Source organism: Mytilus galloprovincialis, chromosome 10, assembly GCF_965363235.1.
Source record: "Mytilus galloprovincialis chromosome 10, xbMytGall1.hap1.1, whole genome shotgun sequence".
NCBI classification, from domain to species: domain Eukaryota; kingdom Metazoa; phylum Mollusca; class Bivalvia; order Mytilida; family Mytilidae; genus Mytilus; species Mytilus galloprovincialis.
In genome coordinates, this window is record NC_134847.1 from 56,698,995 (window position 1) to 56,717,233 (window position 18,239).

Consider the following 18,239-nt stretch of genomic DNA (forward strand, 5'->3'; position numbering starts at 1 on the left):
GTTATTGGCAAATTTCCAATGGAGTTTATTATACTAAAGTTATTGGCAAATTTTCAATGGAGTTTATTAATACTGAAGTTATTGGCAAATTTCCAATACCCATTTTTTAAAGCAGTGTGAAGTAGTTCCAACATTACTTCTGGATTACCTCCCTTACACTGCTTTCAAATTGTCTTAACTGTCCCTTAACCAGAAAAAAACCCTTGCTTTTCCCCCCAAACCCCGAATTTATATATGGTTTGAGCCATAACCACCAAAAGTCCATCCTAACCATCCCTTAGCCTAGGCTTAGTAGTATGGAATCTTGTGGTATAATTTCAAAATGATTCATACAATTTTACACAAGTTATTGTCTTGAAACTACAAAAATGTTTGTTTTTGGCCCCTTTTTTCCTAGACTGTTTGCCTCATAACCCTGAACATAAATCCCAACCTTCTACTTATGGTATTTAACATTGTGGTACAATTTCAGAGCAATTGAAATACTTATACACAACCTATTGTCCTGAAACTAAATAAATGGTTGTTTTGGGCCCCTAATTCCTAACCCTTAGGGACCATAACCCCCAAAATCAATCCCAACCTTCCTTTTGCGGTTATAAACATTGTGTTAAAATTTTATTGATTTCTATTCACTTTTACTAAAGTTATTATCTGGAAATCATCTGTCTTCAGAAGACGCTGACGACAACGTGATACCAATATACGACCAAATTTTTTTTAATTGTTGCAGTCGTAAAAAAAAGTCAAATTTGATAAAATAAGCATTGGACACTTTCCAATCCATTGCCTCGGCACTTCTGTATGGCTAGGGTTTATAGACTCTAACAAATTGCTATTGGATAGAACTACAGCGTGTGGGTTAAGAATTTTTGGGGTAAGCATTCTAAAAGGCCTAAAATTTCGTTCATAACAAGGAAAAAAAATCAAATTTGATAAAATATGCATTTGGGACACCAACTTCCCGACCTATTGTCTCAGTAGTTCTTTACTGCTAGGGATTTTAGATGCTGCCCTACTGTACAGTTATTGGATAGAATAACAACTGGAGGGTAAAGAATTTCTGGGGTAAGGCTTAAAAGCATTCTTAAAGGCTGAAACAGTGAAATAAAGCCAAATTTTATAAAATAAGCATAAGAGACACCCACTTTCCGAAATGAATGTCTTTATGTCAGTGCAAAAGCTCAATTTGATCTCATTTTTAATTGTTACTAATATTTGTTGCCATATTGTTTGACCAAATAAATCAGACAGAACTCCGTCATTACACTATACATGTAAGTAAACTTTTTTCATATACATTTTGTACTGCAATTTAAAACTTGTGGCCACATTGTTAGGCTGTAAATTTTCAGTTTCAACATTATGTGAGAATTTCACACCAGTATTTTTGCCATATCAGGTTTCAAATGGTTGAGAATTTCTCAAGTTTATTCTTCTTATTTCCTATAAATCAAGTGATTGGCTTATTTAGCATCATGGTTCCATACAATATATGATTAAAATGGATATAAAAATAAACCCGCAAATTTTTAATTAAAAGATTTGCGGGAGTTCCAAATGTTTGTGACAGTTGGACTACAGAATACAATGATGGTAAACTATAGATTGACATGAAGTCAAATGACCTGTGTTTCTCTGTCTTCAATTTTTTTTACATGAATAAGGTTCTAGATATTAGATCTAATTCCATTTATGAATTCATCCAGCTTTTAACCAGATAACAAGACATCACACCTTGTCTGCATTACTGATCATGATTGAATATGATTGATTGATTAATTGATGGTTACATAACATCCAGTGGTAAATGTTCAGGACAAGATATGTATCAAGTATTTAAGACAAAAAATTAACTATGAACTATGAAAGGTAGTGATAAACTTTTGAAGATTTAGATATCAAGTCAGTACCTTAGGGTTTTGATTGCATTCAATGCAATCCTTACCCAAAAATATAAATACTCATCCCTCTCAGCCTAATGTGTAGTTAAGGTCAGGAAGATGTAATATGATAAATTTAAAATACACTGTAAAGTTTCAATTTCTACTGGCCAAAAAGGTGGTTGCACCATACCTTAAGTAACACAAACATCAATTATAGTAAATAGTAAAATGGTAAAATAGCAAGCTTGAGGAAAATACAAGAAAAAAATCCCTCAAATGGCAAAATAAAAAGTTCAAGCTCTTCAAACAAATGATAAACAACTGTCATATTCTTGACTTAGTACAGGCATTTCCTTTTGTAGAAAATGGTTAGTTGTTTAATCCTGGTTTTATAGGTGTATTGGTGAAACATCAATAAACTGGTAGGTCAACTTGTATAAGCTTAACAATTACAGAAAGCAGGGGCAGATGCAGGAATTTTCGAAAGGGGGGGTGCTAACCCAGGGCAAAGGGGGGGTGCAGGGGGTGCAAAACATATGTCCCGATACAAATGCATTGATCGGCAAAAATAAAGGGGGGATGCGCACCCCCGGAACCCCCCCCCCCTGGATCCGCCACTGCAGAAAGATGGATAAACAATACTCAATTGATACCAATTTCACTTACATGAAGGCAGAATAAAACAAACAAAAATACATCTTGTTTTGAGAGTTGTATCTCATTCCATACATGTCATACAAACAATCAACTTCAATAAGTGTCATAAACAAAAATCTAATGAAGAATATTTACTGTCAAATTTACAAAGTTAATACACATATTTCCAAGTCCTATCTTTTGCTGGTATTTCTCCTGCCCTGCATTTTCTTTCAAATTCTTGCTGCAAGGATAAAAAAATATATTACTATTTTTATATGACAAGGAATGCATGGTATAATCAAAACAGTCAATTACGGTTAACTGGGATCAGTTGTTGGTTGTCCCATTGACATTTCTTTTCCTATTTCCCCCTGTTTTACTGAGTATTCGTCCATCACTGAAGATCATCTGAGGAAACCAGATATCTTGGTCATATCTACTGAGATTAATTTATGTTGTTTGATCATATATCTTATTTGATCAGAGATTTTATAATCATATTATTCATATTTCATAATAATCATTTATAATTTTCTCAAGGTATAAAAACAAACAAGTTGAGTCAAATCAGGTGTGTAATTTTGTTCATCTGATCAGAATATTTGTAATGTAAATTTGTGTTTACAATCTCATCACTCTCATGTCAGTATACCAGAAGACAATAAATTATGATTGAATCTACAGTATTTATATTTAATGCCACATGGACATTAAGGGATACATGATTTATTTAGAAGCTAATTTTGGCTTTGAACTAGCTCTCAGTAACTACTAGCACTCTCAAATCTGCACTTTATCATGTTTATATCTAGTGTCTTTAAGTCAGTTGATGAATGAGTTGTTGTTTTATGCTTTGCGTCAATGTTATGAATTAAGCCATTTCCAATTGGTTTTCAGAGTTTGTTCAAATGTTGTGCTTATATATAAGTACTGTGATTGTAACACTGTCCCTGGTAAGAGGAGGATTAAATACTGACACATGCATATTCCATGTGTCTGTTAAAAGTCAGGAGCCTGTAATTGATTCAGTGGTTGTCTTTGCCTGCTGTTTGTCACATTTGTTTTTGTTTATTGTTTATTTATTCATTTTTAAAATTGTTTAACATATAGATTAGGGCCTTTTATATAGAACTATAAAGTGTGGGTTTTTGTTCATTGTTTAAGGCTGTATGTAGACCTATAGTTGCTTATATAATTAAATCCTCTTCATTTAGATAGTTGTCTCATCAACAAGCATGCATCTACTTATGTTATAAAGTTGTTTTTGTTTACTTCAAATTTAAAGAATTATCAGTTCTCATTATTAGTTAAAATCAAGAAAAAGAGTCTTATATTTTCACAATAATAAAAGAGCAGACTAATCACTTAGCAGAAAGAATAATTTTTGATACATACCCTTGTGTAATAAACATAACTAAATAACACTGCAGGAATAACTCCTAGAAATAAACCACCAACTAATCCAGTTTTCTTGGTTGGACGAAAATGATCATACTGTGTTGCTTTCAATGCTTTAAACCTCTGTATTGCTGGATCAAACTGAAATTACAATATGGGATTTTTTGTTGATTATGATTTTGTAATTTTCAATACTAAATAAATACAATTAAAATGCAGCTGAATTCTTCCATTCTGTTTTGGGGATTCTCAATAATTAACGACAAGAAGAATAATCTAGCAAAGGGAGACTTACTTAGCGACAAGAAAACAAATTTCGTCAATTTTCTTGACAAGAAGTCTAAATATAAATTAGTCACTCAAATAGATATTAAACATTAAATTGAAACATGCATCAATGTGTGTGTGTTTTTTAATATATTTACATTATTTTATTATGCTTAATATAGAACACGATAAACATTTGATTGTTACAAAAATAATCAGATTAATACATGCATGAAAAGTGTGTAATGGTGTATAAAAAACTATCTGAAAATTCACTATAAGACATAGTGATACATGTACACGATAGTTACAACAACATTTAAAAATTTATAAATACAACACATAATCAAGTATGGGCTTTGCTCATTGTTGAAGGCCGTACAGTGACCTATAGTTGTTAATTTCTGTGTCATTTTGGTCTCTTGTGGAGAGTTGTCTGATTGGCAATCATACATGTACCACATCTTCTTTTTTATATATATAATTCATTGATCATGTTGACCTTTTTCGATAAATATTTTGTTTATAGAGATTTTTTTTCTTGCCAATAAAGTTGTCTTTTTGTCACTATTTTATTGTACTTGTGACCACAAAATATCTTATTGAAACCATGTCTGACATGCATGTATACATGTTGAAATATAATAAAGTGTTTTTTTCCAATTTTAATTTATTAAAAAAATGTATATAATAAGAATATGACATTAATGTACAAACATCACCAAGGGGAAAAGCAACTCAATACACCTTATCGCTAGTTGTTCGCCATTACTGGACATCACACAAGTTCCCGTAAATGTTGACGTCATAATACAAAATTCTAGATCAAAATTCAGACCCACAATAGAAAAGTGATTGTTGTATGACGTCACTAGTCCAAGTGGGACAGATTCTCTGGTCAGCCGTTAATAGCGATAAGGTGTATCTGATAGCGCACTCCCCTATATTATAAAAATAAAACAAGGGGAGAAAACGGGATACAAGTTTAAATCTAAGGGTTGTTACTTGTAATGGGGGCTAAGGGGTTACCTTCATAACCAATTAAAAACGATATAAATTCTTGACAAATGTACCTTGTGTTGTATTTAGGTATTTAGAATGAAAAAAAAATCTGAGACAAGTGGATGCGATTCCTATCCTCAAATATACATTTGAAAGATATTTTTTTGCAATGTGTATATGTTTATTTGTCCAATTTGGCATTTTGTTTTGCTAGTCCGAAACTATTTTAACAAATGCATGATCTTCAAAAGTTTAATACAATATATTGCAAACAGGAATAGTTATCTATGAACATACTGGGAATTCTGCTTTGAACGGATCAGTGACCTTCCTTTGCCATTCAGCTTTTAGAGCAGCTCTTTGCTCTGATCGCCGCCGTATAGCGTCCATTTCAGCATGGCTTAAATCATACAGTTTATGTGGATCCCATAATTGGACCCGTTTCCTTTCTGTCATCTCTAAATACTTAAGTAGATTAAACTTCTACTTTAGAGAAAAAACATTACAGCTGAAAAGTAAAACCGGAAGTAAACCTAACAATTGTGATTGAATAAAGGCAAGGTTATATCAATTGGTCAAAATTAATGAACACAAATGTTCTAATGTTGATGTGGAATAAGATACTAATTCATCATGGCCATGAGAATATACTAGTTTGGCATATTTTTGTTAGTTTTAAAGTGGATGTTTTTATTTCTATGCAATAATAATATCTCTAAGTACTTCACGGCTCTACCTTTTATTCTTCAAAGTCTCGCGGATATTCGCGGGATTTATAAAATTTGCAGTTTTTCAAATTGAAAGTAGACCTAATGAGTAATCTGAAAATGGAGGAAATAAAATGCACAGAACATAGTATGCTTACGTTTGAAGTGTCTTAGAAAGTATTTAAGTCTTGAATAATACACAAAGTACCTAAACACCATTTATTTTCAGACAAAGGTGCCTGCAGAGCCAGTGACAAATACTAGTGAAATAGAAAATAAAAAAAACCCATGAACACAAATAATTTATGATGGAACATAACTTGTTAAAACAAAATATAAAAATTCTAAATGGTATATTGTAATGTACATTGTGACGTCACAATTACTTTGAAAATTATGCAGGACTGCCAACTCTTTGACAATAGACAACTTTCGAGTTCAATGCATTTCCGTTAAAAACTTTGGTTATAGTAAACTTCATTCGTGTGTTATAGGGTGTCGTCACTTCCATTCCAACGTTGAACGAGTGGTTGGAAAACTATAAAGCTATATTGCGTAAATTATTTGGCAAATTGAATTATCATAATTTTCTTTCAGCACTGCTGTCATTAGGAAATATTAAGTACCTACAGAACAAATCTTATTTCTAGTTTATCCTGCACAATGACGATCACTAAGAAGCTTGATAAATGTTTATCCTGCAGGGATACCGGCGATCCCCTCTATCTGGTAAATGACGCCATAAAGGCGTGCATAATTGACTAGTTTTCTCCAGTGACAGACAAACTTGGAAGAGATCTAAATTAATTACTGAATACACCATAACACTATAATTTCAGTATTTGGAAGTCTGTCCCGCTTGACCCTAGAATTTGTCCCACTTGAAATGTTTATGTCATACAACAATCACTTTTTCATTGTGGCATCAGATATATTCAATTATGATGTCAAAATTTTACGTTAACTTTTATGATGTCCAGTAGTGGCAGACATATAGCAAATGGGGGGGGGGGGGGGGGGGGGGGGGGGTCGAGAGACGCGTACATTTATATGCGTGGAAATTTCCATTGATCATGTTGATCTATTGTTTTATCTCTATGATCTTTACTTCAAAGGCTAAATCTCTTGCATTTTCTTCTTGATAACTGACAATACTGAAAATGCATATGACATTCATAAAACATGATCTGAAATAAAGGATGTTTAGATTTTGAGTTGTCAAACTTTATATGAATCAGATGTGTCAAGATTGCTTCCTTTGATCATGTTGATCTATTGTTTTATCTCTTTCATCTTTGCTTCAAAGATCTACTCCCAGTGGAGACAATGTGATTTTCTGGTAAGCAATATGCTATCCAGTTACACAGATAAAGAACATTGAGGGAAATGTACACCTTGACAGATTTAACAATCTGAAGTAATCTGCAGATGTTTGCCAATTGTTATTTTGATGTATCATATACAAATTAATGGGAAGTGATCTGTAAGGATAACGGAAATCCTGAAAAAAAAACCTTTAGTTTTGTTGTTGCCATATCCTTCTGCTTCTTCCTGGTAAAAAATCCTATATTCATACAGTGCTCTCCACAGGTCCTTTCTTGAATGTGATGCTTTCTTAATTGATTTTCTTATAGATCTTGTTATAGACATATATAATTTTTGAAATAAAAACATAGCATTTCAAATTTTGAATAAAAAAAACAAAAAAAAACATCTTTGCATATTGTCTAGCAACACAGAAAATCTAACTTGGTTAAATTAATTTTAAATTTTGGCAGTAATAATAATTAAAACTATGTTCATCATCGTTTTTTTCCTTTTTAATATCAGAGCAAAAAAATAAATATAATATACAGCAATAAACGACAACCACTCATTGAATCACAGACTCATGACTTGCGACAGGCACATACAGAATTTACAATCAAGTGCATTATACATTTTGTTAAATTTGTACATATTTCAGAACAACTTTGCTATTTGAAGACTGGAACTAAAGCTGGACCTAACTATGGAGTTAGTTTCTATGTGTGTCCTCTATCATGTGGATTTTTCAAACAAACACAGTATGTATAAACAAAGGATTAGAAAGCAGTCAATTATTTAGGATTTAGTAAAATGTCAACCAGACCATGAAATAATTTTATGTTTGCTAATGTAGTGACATTTGCTTTTCATAGAACATCTAGATACATCAATATTTAATATAATGATGTGGTAAATTATGATCCAGATAAAGATTTTAAATTATTTCAGTACATTTTGAGACAATATAATGGTGCCAAATGATGTTTATTTATATTATTATCACAGTAAATTATTTCCAATTCATTTCAGAATTTCTTCCACAAAGTGTCCTCAGCATCCAGATGAGATTGTAGATTTACAGGCAATATTTTTTGGCAAGAGTTCTGGTGAAAAAAGGTATATTGGAAATTAAAAAAATTATAGTACTGTAAATTCATTATTGTTCGTTGGATACCAATTTTCGTGGATTTCGTGGTTACAGATAAACCCTGAAATTAAATGTTCAACGAATGACAAATTTTCTATAAGCTTGTATGCAGACCTCGGCAGAACCACGAAATGAAATATCCACAAACATTCAAGTGTTCCTTTATCCACGAAAATTGGTAGCCATGAAAATAAATGAATCCACAGTATACTATATAGCAAGGGTCCGGAAACGGTCATATTTGCCAGTCATGTCCTAAACTGAAACTATAATGTCCTAAACTTTTAATTGGGATTTAGGTCAAATTTTATTTTTCAACCGTAATAATTTCGGTCATTTCGTTGAGATCGACTTTCAAAATCGCCATTTTGAACATATTTTTGTTTGTTATCGACTTCCTGTAATTAAACTGCCACTTCATTATAGTGTTATAATCCTGAGGGCCCTCCTAATAACTATATTAATGCCTCGGGGAGCTATTGGCTAATGATTGCTAATCTCTTTACCTGTGTTTTTAATTCACACCTGGCAATTAATCACAAGCTCCAAACTATTATTATAAAGAAATAAAAATTCCATACCAACTGGCTTCATTATTTAATTACTCAACAGGTCAGACAATTGTCAATTATGATTTAAAATTAAATAAAAACTTGGTTAAATTTCATAGAAAAAAATATTTTTTTACTTCTAACACACGTGCTTTGTTTACTATGTAATACGCATGTTTGAAATTCTCTTCCACAGATTTAGACAATTAATTGTAAATATAAAATAATTTCATCCTAAATAAAGCTAGTGCAACTATTTTAATTAATATTCTTACACTATTAAAGGTAAAATATTAAAAAGCCGATGATTTCCTGTGATTTGGATAAACAAAACTAATCCCGGAAATGAGTCCGGAATTGTTCATTTTAGTATTGTCGCAGTACATCCGGTTTGAATTTTGACTTCAGAATCAAAGGAAACGTAAGCAATAACTGAGAATATTATCGTTTTGAGTCATTAAAATCATTTTATTTATAAACTGTTGCCTTCCCTTAATTGCTCTTGAACGATTTTTGGAAAATGGTAGGACAAATCATGAAGTAAATGCGATGCAACAGTGAAACAAGTTTGTTGATGCTACGAACATGACGATCGAGTATGAGCATACTCAAAATGAGTCTCATGCAGTAATGTGATTTTGACAATCATTTTTTGAAAAGGGGCATCAACTTTTAAGTTGTATGAAAATGACCGAAATTAGGTGAAAAAATTTCCGGATCCTTGCTATATAGGTATGTTGTTTTTCTACTTTGGTATGAATACATAGAGATTTGGGGGAAAACAACACTATCAAGCATAAAAAAAACTCTGGATGCATTACTATTAACCTGCCCTAAAAGTAAATTAGTTCTAATTTAAAATGGTAGAAATGTTGAAAAAATTGGAAAGAGTTTTGAATGTAAATTTAAATTGAAATTTTTGAGGTCATCTTATTTTTTGAGAAACATAGATCTAATATTTTTTGGGGCATCAAACAAAAAATAATCTACAGAAATTGACAATATTTAAAAACCACATTATCTATATCAAATATTGTCAGGAAATAGAAATAGAAGTCGTTCTTCTTTTATGCAATTTCACAAATAGTGTCAAATTTGATTGATACGTATACTGAGTAATATCTAGTTAAATTATCCCTCTACCTGCATCAACCACATCTGCAAAAGCTGTTTACCTTGGAGAATCAATAAGCCTATTTGTTTTTTTAAATGTTTCATTTAAGAAAAGGATTCATTTTTTTGGAGCAAGTACATTTTCTGAAAAAAATGATAAAGTTTAATGTTTCTTTTTGATGTAACATGTATCAAAAGTGAAGGTCCAAGATGACAGCTACTTAATATCCTAGATAAATGTTTTCTCTACTTTAAGACATTTTAAGGTTTAAAAAAAAAAGAAATTAGTTAGAGATTAAATGTCACACAGAATGGTAAATGTCTCTTATCTAACCCAGATACATTTTAAATGTGCTATAATGATTCAGTGGTGAGAATAGTTTGTAATCTATTATGAATTTTAAGGAGATACCACAGGTGTCATGGAAGAATTGCTGGACAGTCTTGGTGTGGCCATAACTCAGAGAAAAAGGTAAGTTATAAATGTTTAAATCAAGTCTTTATCAAATATTTATATTACTAGTACATGTATTACCAAAGAACCAGTACACTTATAGATTTTCTTATATGTCATGCTTTTTGCATATTTAAACATGTGTAAGCATTATATTTGTCAATTTTAAACATCTTGCTATTTAAATGCTCTGTGTTAAGTAATGACAAGTATAATGCTTACACATCTCTAATATTTATTGGGAGCTGGGGTATCTGAGTCAAAGGACGTTTTTTTCTATTACAGTATCTAAATTTATTACATTAAATTATTATTATTGAAGTTTACTTTTCAGGTCTCAGTTAAGCCTTTGGGTGATCATAACCATCAAAATTTAGAGAAGCAGTCAACATCAGACAGTATTACACCTGCCCATCAGAAGCAGACAAAAACACCACCAAAACAAGATAACAGCAAAGAATCACCTTCAGATTCTATAAAATCACAGACAGACAAAGCAAGAAGCCATTCAAATTCCAAAGCAAAGTCACATGATACTGAGACAGCTGATGATGATATTGTAGATGGTGTTGTTAACTTAAGTATTATTGATGACTCAGATGAAGCTGATCAGAACTCCTTTGAGAAACTGAAAAAATCAGCCCAACAAGATAAATCAAATACATCCAAAGAAGAAGGAATGAACCAGGCTATGGCTAATTTGAGCACATATGATGAAGAAGAGTTTGAAGATAATCCTTCAGACAAAAGTTATGATTTAAAATCAAACTCTTCTGGTTCTTTGCCAAGTCCTGGTTTTACTGATAAAGATGGCAAAAAATCACCAAGAACTGATATTGCTGAGAAGTATAGCAAATATAAAATAAAAAAGAAATCATCATTAAGTCCAAGTCAACAAGATAAAGAGATTTGCAATGCCAATTACCATGAAAACAATGCAAAACATCAAAGTCCAAATTCAGATGTAAATTTGCCTCTTTCTGAAAGAATCAGACTAAAATCAAATGAAAGTATAAAGTCTTCTTTATCAAGTTGTTCCTCAACGTCTGAGGATGTTAACTCACCTGGAAGAAAGTCAGAAGTTATTGATTTGATAAGTGACAGTGATGAGGATGAAAGTGAAAAAGAGGCTGGGTTACCAGAGCAACCAAAAAGATATCAGCCTCCATCTCAACAGCAGACAGCAAGTCAACAAAATCAGAAATCAGGATCAGAATCTATCATTAAAGATGCTGTTCAACAAGCACAAGATCAGAGAAGTCAAATGAAATCTTCACTCCCTCAACAGGTGACACAGAATATAGTTCAAGGTCAAAAGCCACACACTCAGTTCATTGCACCAAAACCAAGTGCACTGACTTCTGCAGATATGTACAACTTACAGCTAGATATTGATAGAAGGACTGACTTACAGAGACAATTAGAAAGGTTGAAGGTAGGATATTTTTTTAAGTGAAATTACAAAAAATAATGTCAAAATGTCAAGTAGTCAAGGAGTCAGCTATCCATCAAAATTTTATAAGTCAATGCTTTACATCTCCTTACCTACATTTTATAAACAACTGACGAAAGGTAAATTAGAAAAAAAAGTGAATACAAGTGCATCTATCATGTCTATAGTCTTGTATGAAATATGAAAATGGGAAATTTGAATATAAACTTTGATTTTGAATACATTTTTATCTTTAAATTGGTTCTGCAAATGTGTACATTTATAGGAAAATTATAAACTGCAATTTCAGATTTTACTATTTTAACTGAAATTCAGATTGTATTTTTAACTTTTTAGCATATCTGATTATTTTCAGCATGTTGTTGCTACAGCTAAAATGTCAGCTTTGCCAGATAAAGGAGAGAAACTCATCCGACAAGTAGAAGATGTTGAAAGAGCACTTAAAGCTGTCAGTAGGAAGATTGACAATACCATGCAGACCATGAGAAGTAATAAGACAGGCCAGGATACAGGAAGTAATAATAATCCTGCAGCAACTCAGGGTATATACATATATAGCTTATTTCAAAAATAAATGAATAAGGTGGGAGGAGTTGAGGTTTTGTAGAATAAGAAATTTCTTCTCATGATTGATGGCTGTACAGTAATCTATGGATGTTTCACTTCAGTAATCAGGATACTCTGTTTTATTGGATAGCATTCTTAGTTCTTCATATCCCAGTTCTAATCTACTGTCCTTAACATATTTTGTAATGACTTTTTGTTTATCCCGGAAAAAATATCAATCTTGAACAGAAAATGAGCATTGTCAAGGATTTGTGTAAGATTTAATACACAACTAAGACAATGTTGAACTGAAACAAAAAATCTGAGAAAACATTGATTTTAAATAATTAATACATACATGGAAAGTAGTGATAAGGTACTAGTTTTGATTGGTAAAAATGTGTCATAAGGGATATTTTTTTACCAATTCAGTGTTTTCTTTGCTGTTATCCTCATAGATATTAGATATAAGAAGATGTGGTATGAGTGCCAATGAGACAACTCTCTATCTTAGTCATAATTTATAAAAAGTTAACAATTATAGGTCCAAGTAAAGCCTTCAATACTGAGCCTTAGCTCACACCTATCAGCAAGCTATAAAAGGGCCCCAAAAATGAAACAGGAAAACCAAGGGACTAATCTATATAAAAAACAAGAAATGAGAAATGCTTATTAACCACATCAACAATCGACAACCAATGAATTACAGGTTCCTGACTTAAGATGGGGGGCAAACAAATGCAGCAGATTTAAATGTTTTAACAGGCGCTAACCTACAACGGTAACCTGAAACAATAATATATAACAGTGTTGTTTGTATTTGTATCTTTGTTTTTAAGGTGCAGTGTCTACAAATAATACTCAACAACCTGCAGATTCATCGCAGTACCAAACTTACAAAATTGTTCAGCCAGGTATGTAAATTATATAAGTAGACCAGGGTAAAGGTATAAATAAATAAATTAGCTGTTGGCGTTGTTTGCTAACCAAATAGACACAGCATGAGCTTTACTGAGTTTGTATCTGTCTTGAATATATAATATAGGAGAAAAGAGGTTTTAGGGTTAATATCATCAGTCTGCTATACCGTGTGATGCGTTTTCAGATTCATCACTCAACAACTTCCTGTTTAAAGTCAAGTATTTGGGCAGGGGTATCAGTGAGCAGTATGTCACAAGTTTCACTTGTTCATTTAAAGTTTAATGTCAATCCTTTTTTATTTCTTCCCATTTTTATAGATGGGAAGACATCTGTTGTAAAGATACCAGTGACAAGTGGGTCTACACAACCTATATCCAACCACCAGTCACACAATCCACAGGGATTAAAACAAACCAGTATACTAGCCCACACACAGACTATACCACCACACATTATGCAGCAGTTATATGCAGGTTAGTTATTGCTATAAATGTACTAGAAAAATATTGTAGTAAAAGTTTTGACGTCTTTGAAAATAAAATTATTATTTTTCAGTTTCAACAGCATTTTAATGACATCAATTGTGTAATAAACCTATGATTATCACATGGTGAAAAAAAGGTTTAAAAAAAGAATTAACTGAATTTGATGACTTTTATAAGAAATCTAGAGATGAAATTAAAATTGTACAGAAAATTCAAAGAAATCCAAAATATTTTGCAAAAATATGTTATCTGCTTGAATTTGTAAATTCAGTTTTAGTTATTATGACTTGGCATAATGTTTCATGCTCTGTGAATCTCTCACTGTGGTAACATACTCATTGTGATGCGATTTTATAAAATCATGTGAAAAGTTAGGTTTGATCTAGATTTTGAAGTTCAATGTAATAGTGAGAGTAGGTCATAGTTTACTGACACTTATCTTGTAACCTGGTAGTTATTTTATAAATCTTGAATCATATAATTTGATATGCATTAAATATTGCTATCGGGAAAGGAAACCGTAATAACTAATATAAAAGTGATTTTTTCATAGCAAATCCGCAAGCCATGCAGTTGTATGGAGGCAGAATGACAAACCAGAGAATGAGAGAAGTCACAAGTATAACGGCTGAGGCTATAGAAAAACTTCATAAGTAAGATTTTGGTCTACTTACAGTGAGTTGACTGTTAGTGTTGCTCTCCACCAATTGCAACTCATTCAAAATTTTGACCAAATTGCAATTTGTTTTTTAAAATCAAATTGTTCAACTGGTCAGAAATTTGAACCAACTGCTGTAGAAAACCACAGCCAAGTCATGAAAGTGCAAGGTGATAAAATAAAACATACTTACAATCCTATAAGACTTTAACTCCACTTTAATGATGTTGTGATAAAACAACAAATGGAAGTGTTTAACGACCTTGACTGGCTATACAGCCCTCGCACGGTCGGCTCGGTGCCCGAAGGCGATTGGTGAGCATTTAAATATTTTCTGCCGTGGGTCAGGAACTGGTAGTAGAGGACGCCGAATGGAGGCCGCCATCTTGGTTTTGGTGAGTTGTTTTTGGTTTTTGACTATTTTGGATTTTTCTTCTTCACAACGGCTGCTTTCAGGGCCAGTTTGGTCAGCTTGGCAGCCCGCTAACCTCGATGAGTGAGTACCGGTAGATGAATGGTGGATGTAGTTCTAAAGATGACAGGAAGCGTTATCAGGACCCAAAGCCGTGAGGCAGTTACATGCAGGTCGTATCACCCAACAGCCTAGGATACAGCCCTCGGACGTTAATCGGCATAACACTCCCCATGATACAATGGTTTTGGAGTGCATGTTAACGCGGGTACGCCAACTACTACGTCTATCTGTACGGCATGGATTGGTTTCTGTCATCTTAAGTAGTATGTCGTTGTTCATCTAACTGTAAACCCTCATCGAAGATAGCGGGTAAAGGAGAGCTGGCCCAGCACGTCCGTTCAGCTGTAATGACTGAGACGTGACTGATTTTTGATGTTGTGACAAAATTAGTTTATCAGTTTGTATAGTTATATTATATTCATTTCCATGCTGAAGGGGAACTGTTTATTTTGAATTGCTATTAAATTGTCCAAACTAAGCTTTCATATAGTTTTTCTTTCTAAAAGTCTTCTATATTTATAAGAATCAGATATCATTTTAAATAAAACATCATATATTCAGTAAAATATGTGTGAAATAACAATATGCTATTGATAAATTTTCAGGGGAGATAACCTAAAATATTATTCTTTTGAATAAAGACTTTTTGAAAGAAAAGTTATTATCTCCCCTATGGAAACTTCCTACAAACATATATTGCAATTTTACACATATTTTACTGAATATGAAATGTTTTAATTCACATAATGTCTGATTCTTATAAATATAGAATACTTTTTTGACTTGCTATTAAATTGTCCAAACTAAGCTTTCATATAGTTTTTCTTTCTAAAAGTATTCTATCTATAATACTAAAATTACGAGGTCCAATTTGTCAGCCGTCATCACCTAAAAACGACGAATAAAAAAATTCAACTTTATATATAACTAATAAAGTACAAAGGTGTAGATTAAAAGTTACACCACTCCAGGCCCTTTTGTTTTCCACGTAATTAATATTGCCAATAATTAAGATGTTCCGGGTCGAGTCCGATACCGATACCAATAGTATATTCACCTGTTACTGATTACCTTATCTGTACGTTCCGCATCTGACAGGCGCACCACCAAACGGTGTATTCAGGATTAATATGTTATATAGTATTACACGGGTCATAATCACAGGGTTGACACTACTTAATTGTCAAATTGTTACCTATTGTAGTATTTTAATCAGTTAGACTTTCTAAGATAACAATACGAATACGAAAAATCTGGACTAAAATAAGGCGTATAGGCACAGTTTTCAATTTGTTAGCGGGCATGACGTAAAACAGTGAATCAAAGAATTCAACTTTAGTTTATTTATGACTAATATAGGACAATGCTGTTGATTAAAAAGTACTCCATTCCAGGACCTTTTGTTTTCCAAATAATTAATATTATCAATAATTGATAAGTTCCAGTTCGACGGGTTCAAACAGAAAGATTTGAAAGCGGAGAAAACTGTGTATCTTATAATCGGCATGACTTTATCAAATGACAATGCTAATACTAAAATAAGGCTTGCACATAGTTATATACTTTAATTCAGTCACGGACCTGCGATATCACGGGTGTGTTCTAGTATTTATAAGAATCAGACATTATGTGAATTAAAACATTTCATATTCAGTAAAATATGTGTAAAATTGCAATATATGTTTGTAGGAAGTTTCCATGGGGGAGATAATAACTTTTCTTTCAAAAAGTCTTTATTCAAAAGAATAATATTTTAGGTTATCTCCCCTGAAAATTTATCAATAGCATATTGTTATTTCACACATATTTTACTGAATATATGATGTTTTATTTAAAATGATATCTGATTCTTATAAATATAGAAGACTTTTAGAAAGAAAAACTATATGAAAGCTTAGTTTGGACAATTTAATAGCAATTCAAAATAAACAGTTCCCCTTCAGCATGGAAATGAATATAATATAACTATACAAACTGATAATTTAATTTTTGTCACAACATCATTAAAGTGGAGTTAAAGTCTTATAGGATTGTAAGTATAAAGATAAAAAAAGTCTTATAGGATTGTAAGTATATTTTATTTCATCACCTTGCACTTTCACATTTTGACTGAACAATTTGTTCAATTTTCTGACCAGTTGAACAATTTGGTTTAATAAAACAAATTGCAATTTGGTCAAAATTTTGAATGAGTTGCAATTGGTGGAGAGCAACACTAACAGTCAACTCACTGTAAATGTGAAATTTTCTAACAGTACAATGAAGAAATAGAGCTGTTGAAAACTTGGCTTAATTGTCTTGTCTTTTTATTTATTTATTTTCAAATTAATATAAAAATGCACCAAATCATCTATTTGTAAAGGTCAAGATCATCTTATTTTAGTTTTGACTTTTGTTCACTAAATGATTCCTCAAGCAACACAAGATAATTCCTCTATTAAAGTGATCAAAAATAATTTTGAAGTGTATTGCTTGCTGAAAGTAATTAAATAACTATATATATAAGTGTGTATAATTTTAGACAAATAAAAACTTGTCCTGATGACACCTATGAATTAGAAGATCCTGAAGGGTTAAAAGTTCCCTTAATGATGCACCAAAGACAGGCTATAGCATGGCTGGTATGGAGGGAAAAACAGCAACCAGCTGGAGGAATTCTGGGTAATGTTGTTTAAGAAATAATTCATGGAAGCCATAGATTTGTTGGAAATTTACTTCTCAGTAAACCCAACATTTGCAATTTTAAATTTACATTTTTTTTATCGTAAGCTACCGTCAAATTCACTGTTGACATGTTGTAACCGAGGAGCCGCCATGTTGACTTGCTGAAATCAGTAAATGTGCGAATAATGCAATAGAACAGAAAACAAGCAACACCTACCTCAATACTTTATTTTAATGCAATTGTATCCGAGTTTAGAAGGTAAACGCAATAAAAAAACCTTCAGCTTTGACGTTTTCATTCGTATGACGTCATGTTTTGAAATGACGTTAATGCGCAAAAATCATTACTGGAATTTCACAGAATTTTAATTAATTTTGTTTTTGTCCATTTTTCCGTTCTCTAATGTGTAAATTCTTTTTGTTATGCATCAGAATCAGAATAAATGTTCTGTAGGGTTTTATTCAATTGTAATTGTTAACACAGCTAAATCCACAACCGTTTACACATAGGTTACGATACATGTGGATTTAAGTGGGAGGCATATTTAAAAAGCCATTTGTGTAC

At 32.1% G+C, this 18,239-nt stretch overlaps 2 protein-coding genes across 2 annotated transcripts in view; one reads left to right on the forward strand and one right to left on the reverse strand.

Moving 5' to 3' along the window:
• Window positions 1-2,585: 2,585 nt before the first annotated feature.
• On the reverse strand, window positions 2,586-5,728 carry LOC143047916 (NADH dehydrogenase [ubiquinone] 1 beta subcomplex subunit 4-like). Its single transcript, XM_076221261.1, has 3 exons — window positions 5,490-5,728; window positions 3,921-4,064; window positions 2,586-2,766 (listed from the first exon to the last, which is right to left on the reverse strand). Exons 1-3 carry the CDS (start codon window positions 5,646-5,648, stop codon window positions 2,695-2,697), a joined length of 375 nt encoding a protein of 124 aa, XP_076077376.1. The 5' UTR covers window positions 5,649-5,728; the 3' UTR covers window positions 2,586-2,694.
• A 212-nt stretch (window positions 5,729-5,940) lies between these two features.
• The window catches only part of LOC143047917 (transcription termination factor 2-like), a 30,076-nt gene continuing 17,777 nt past the window's right edge, over window positions 5,941-18,239 (forward strand). The window contains exons 1-10 of the mRNA XM_076221262.1: window positions 5,941-6,047; window positions 7,866-7,965; window positions 8,237-8,323; window positions 10,424-10,490; window positions 10,807-11,907; window positions 12,281-12,467; window positions 13,311-13,385; window positions 13,710-13,865; window positions 14,431-14,530; window positions 17,532-17,671. Coding sequence (XP_076077377.1) covers window positions 6,005-6,047; window positions 7,866-7,965; window positions 8,237-8,323; window positions 10,424-10,490; window positions 10,807-11,907; window positions 12,281-12,467; window positions 13,311-13,385; window positions 13,710-13,865; window positions 14,431-14,530; window positions 17,532-17,671 — 2,056 coding nt within the window. The 5' untranslated portion in view covers window positions 5,941-6,004. The remainder of the gene's footprint in view (window positions 6,048-7,865; window positions 7,966-8,236; window positions 8,324-10,423; window positions 10,491-10,806; window positions 11,908-12,280; window positions 12,468-13,310; window positions 13,386-13,709; window positions 13,866-14,430; window positions 14,531-17,531; window positions 17,672-18,239) is intronic.

Excerpts from the sequence above, each read along its gene's own strand:
- LOC143047916 (XM_076221261.1), bottom strand. The coding sequence starts at position 5,648 with ATGACAGAAAGGAAACGGGTCCAATTATGGGATCCACATAAACTGTAT. Across the intron at positions 4,065-5,489 it reads CGTTCAAAGCAGAATTCCCA|TTTGATCCAGCAATACAGAG; the intron begins GTATGTTCATAG and ends TTGTAATTTCAG. Across the intron at positions 2,767-3,920 it reads GTTATGTTTATTACACAAGG|CAAGAATTTGAAAGAAAATG; the intron begins GTATGTATCAAA and ends TTATCCTTGCAG.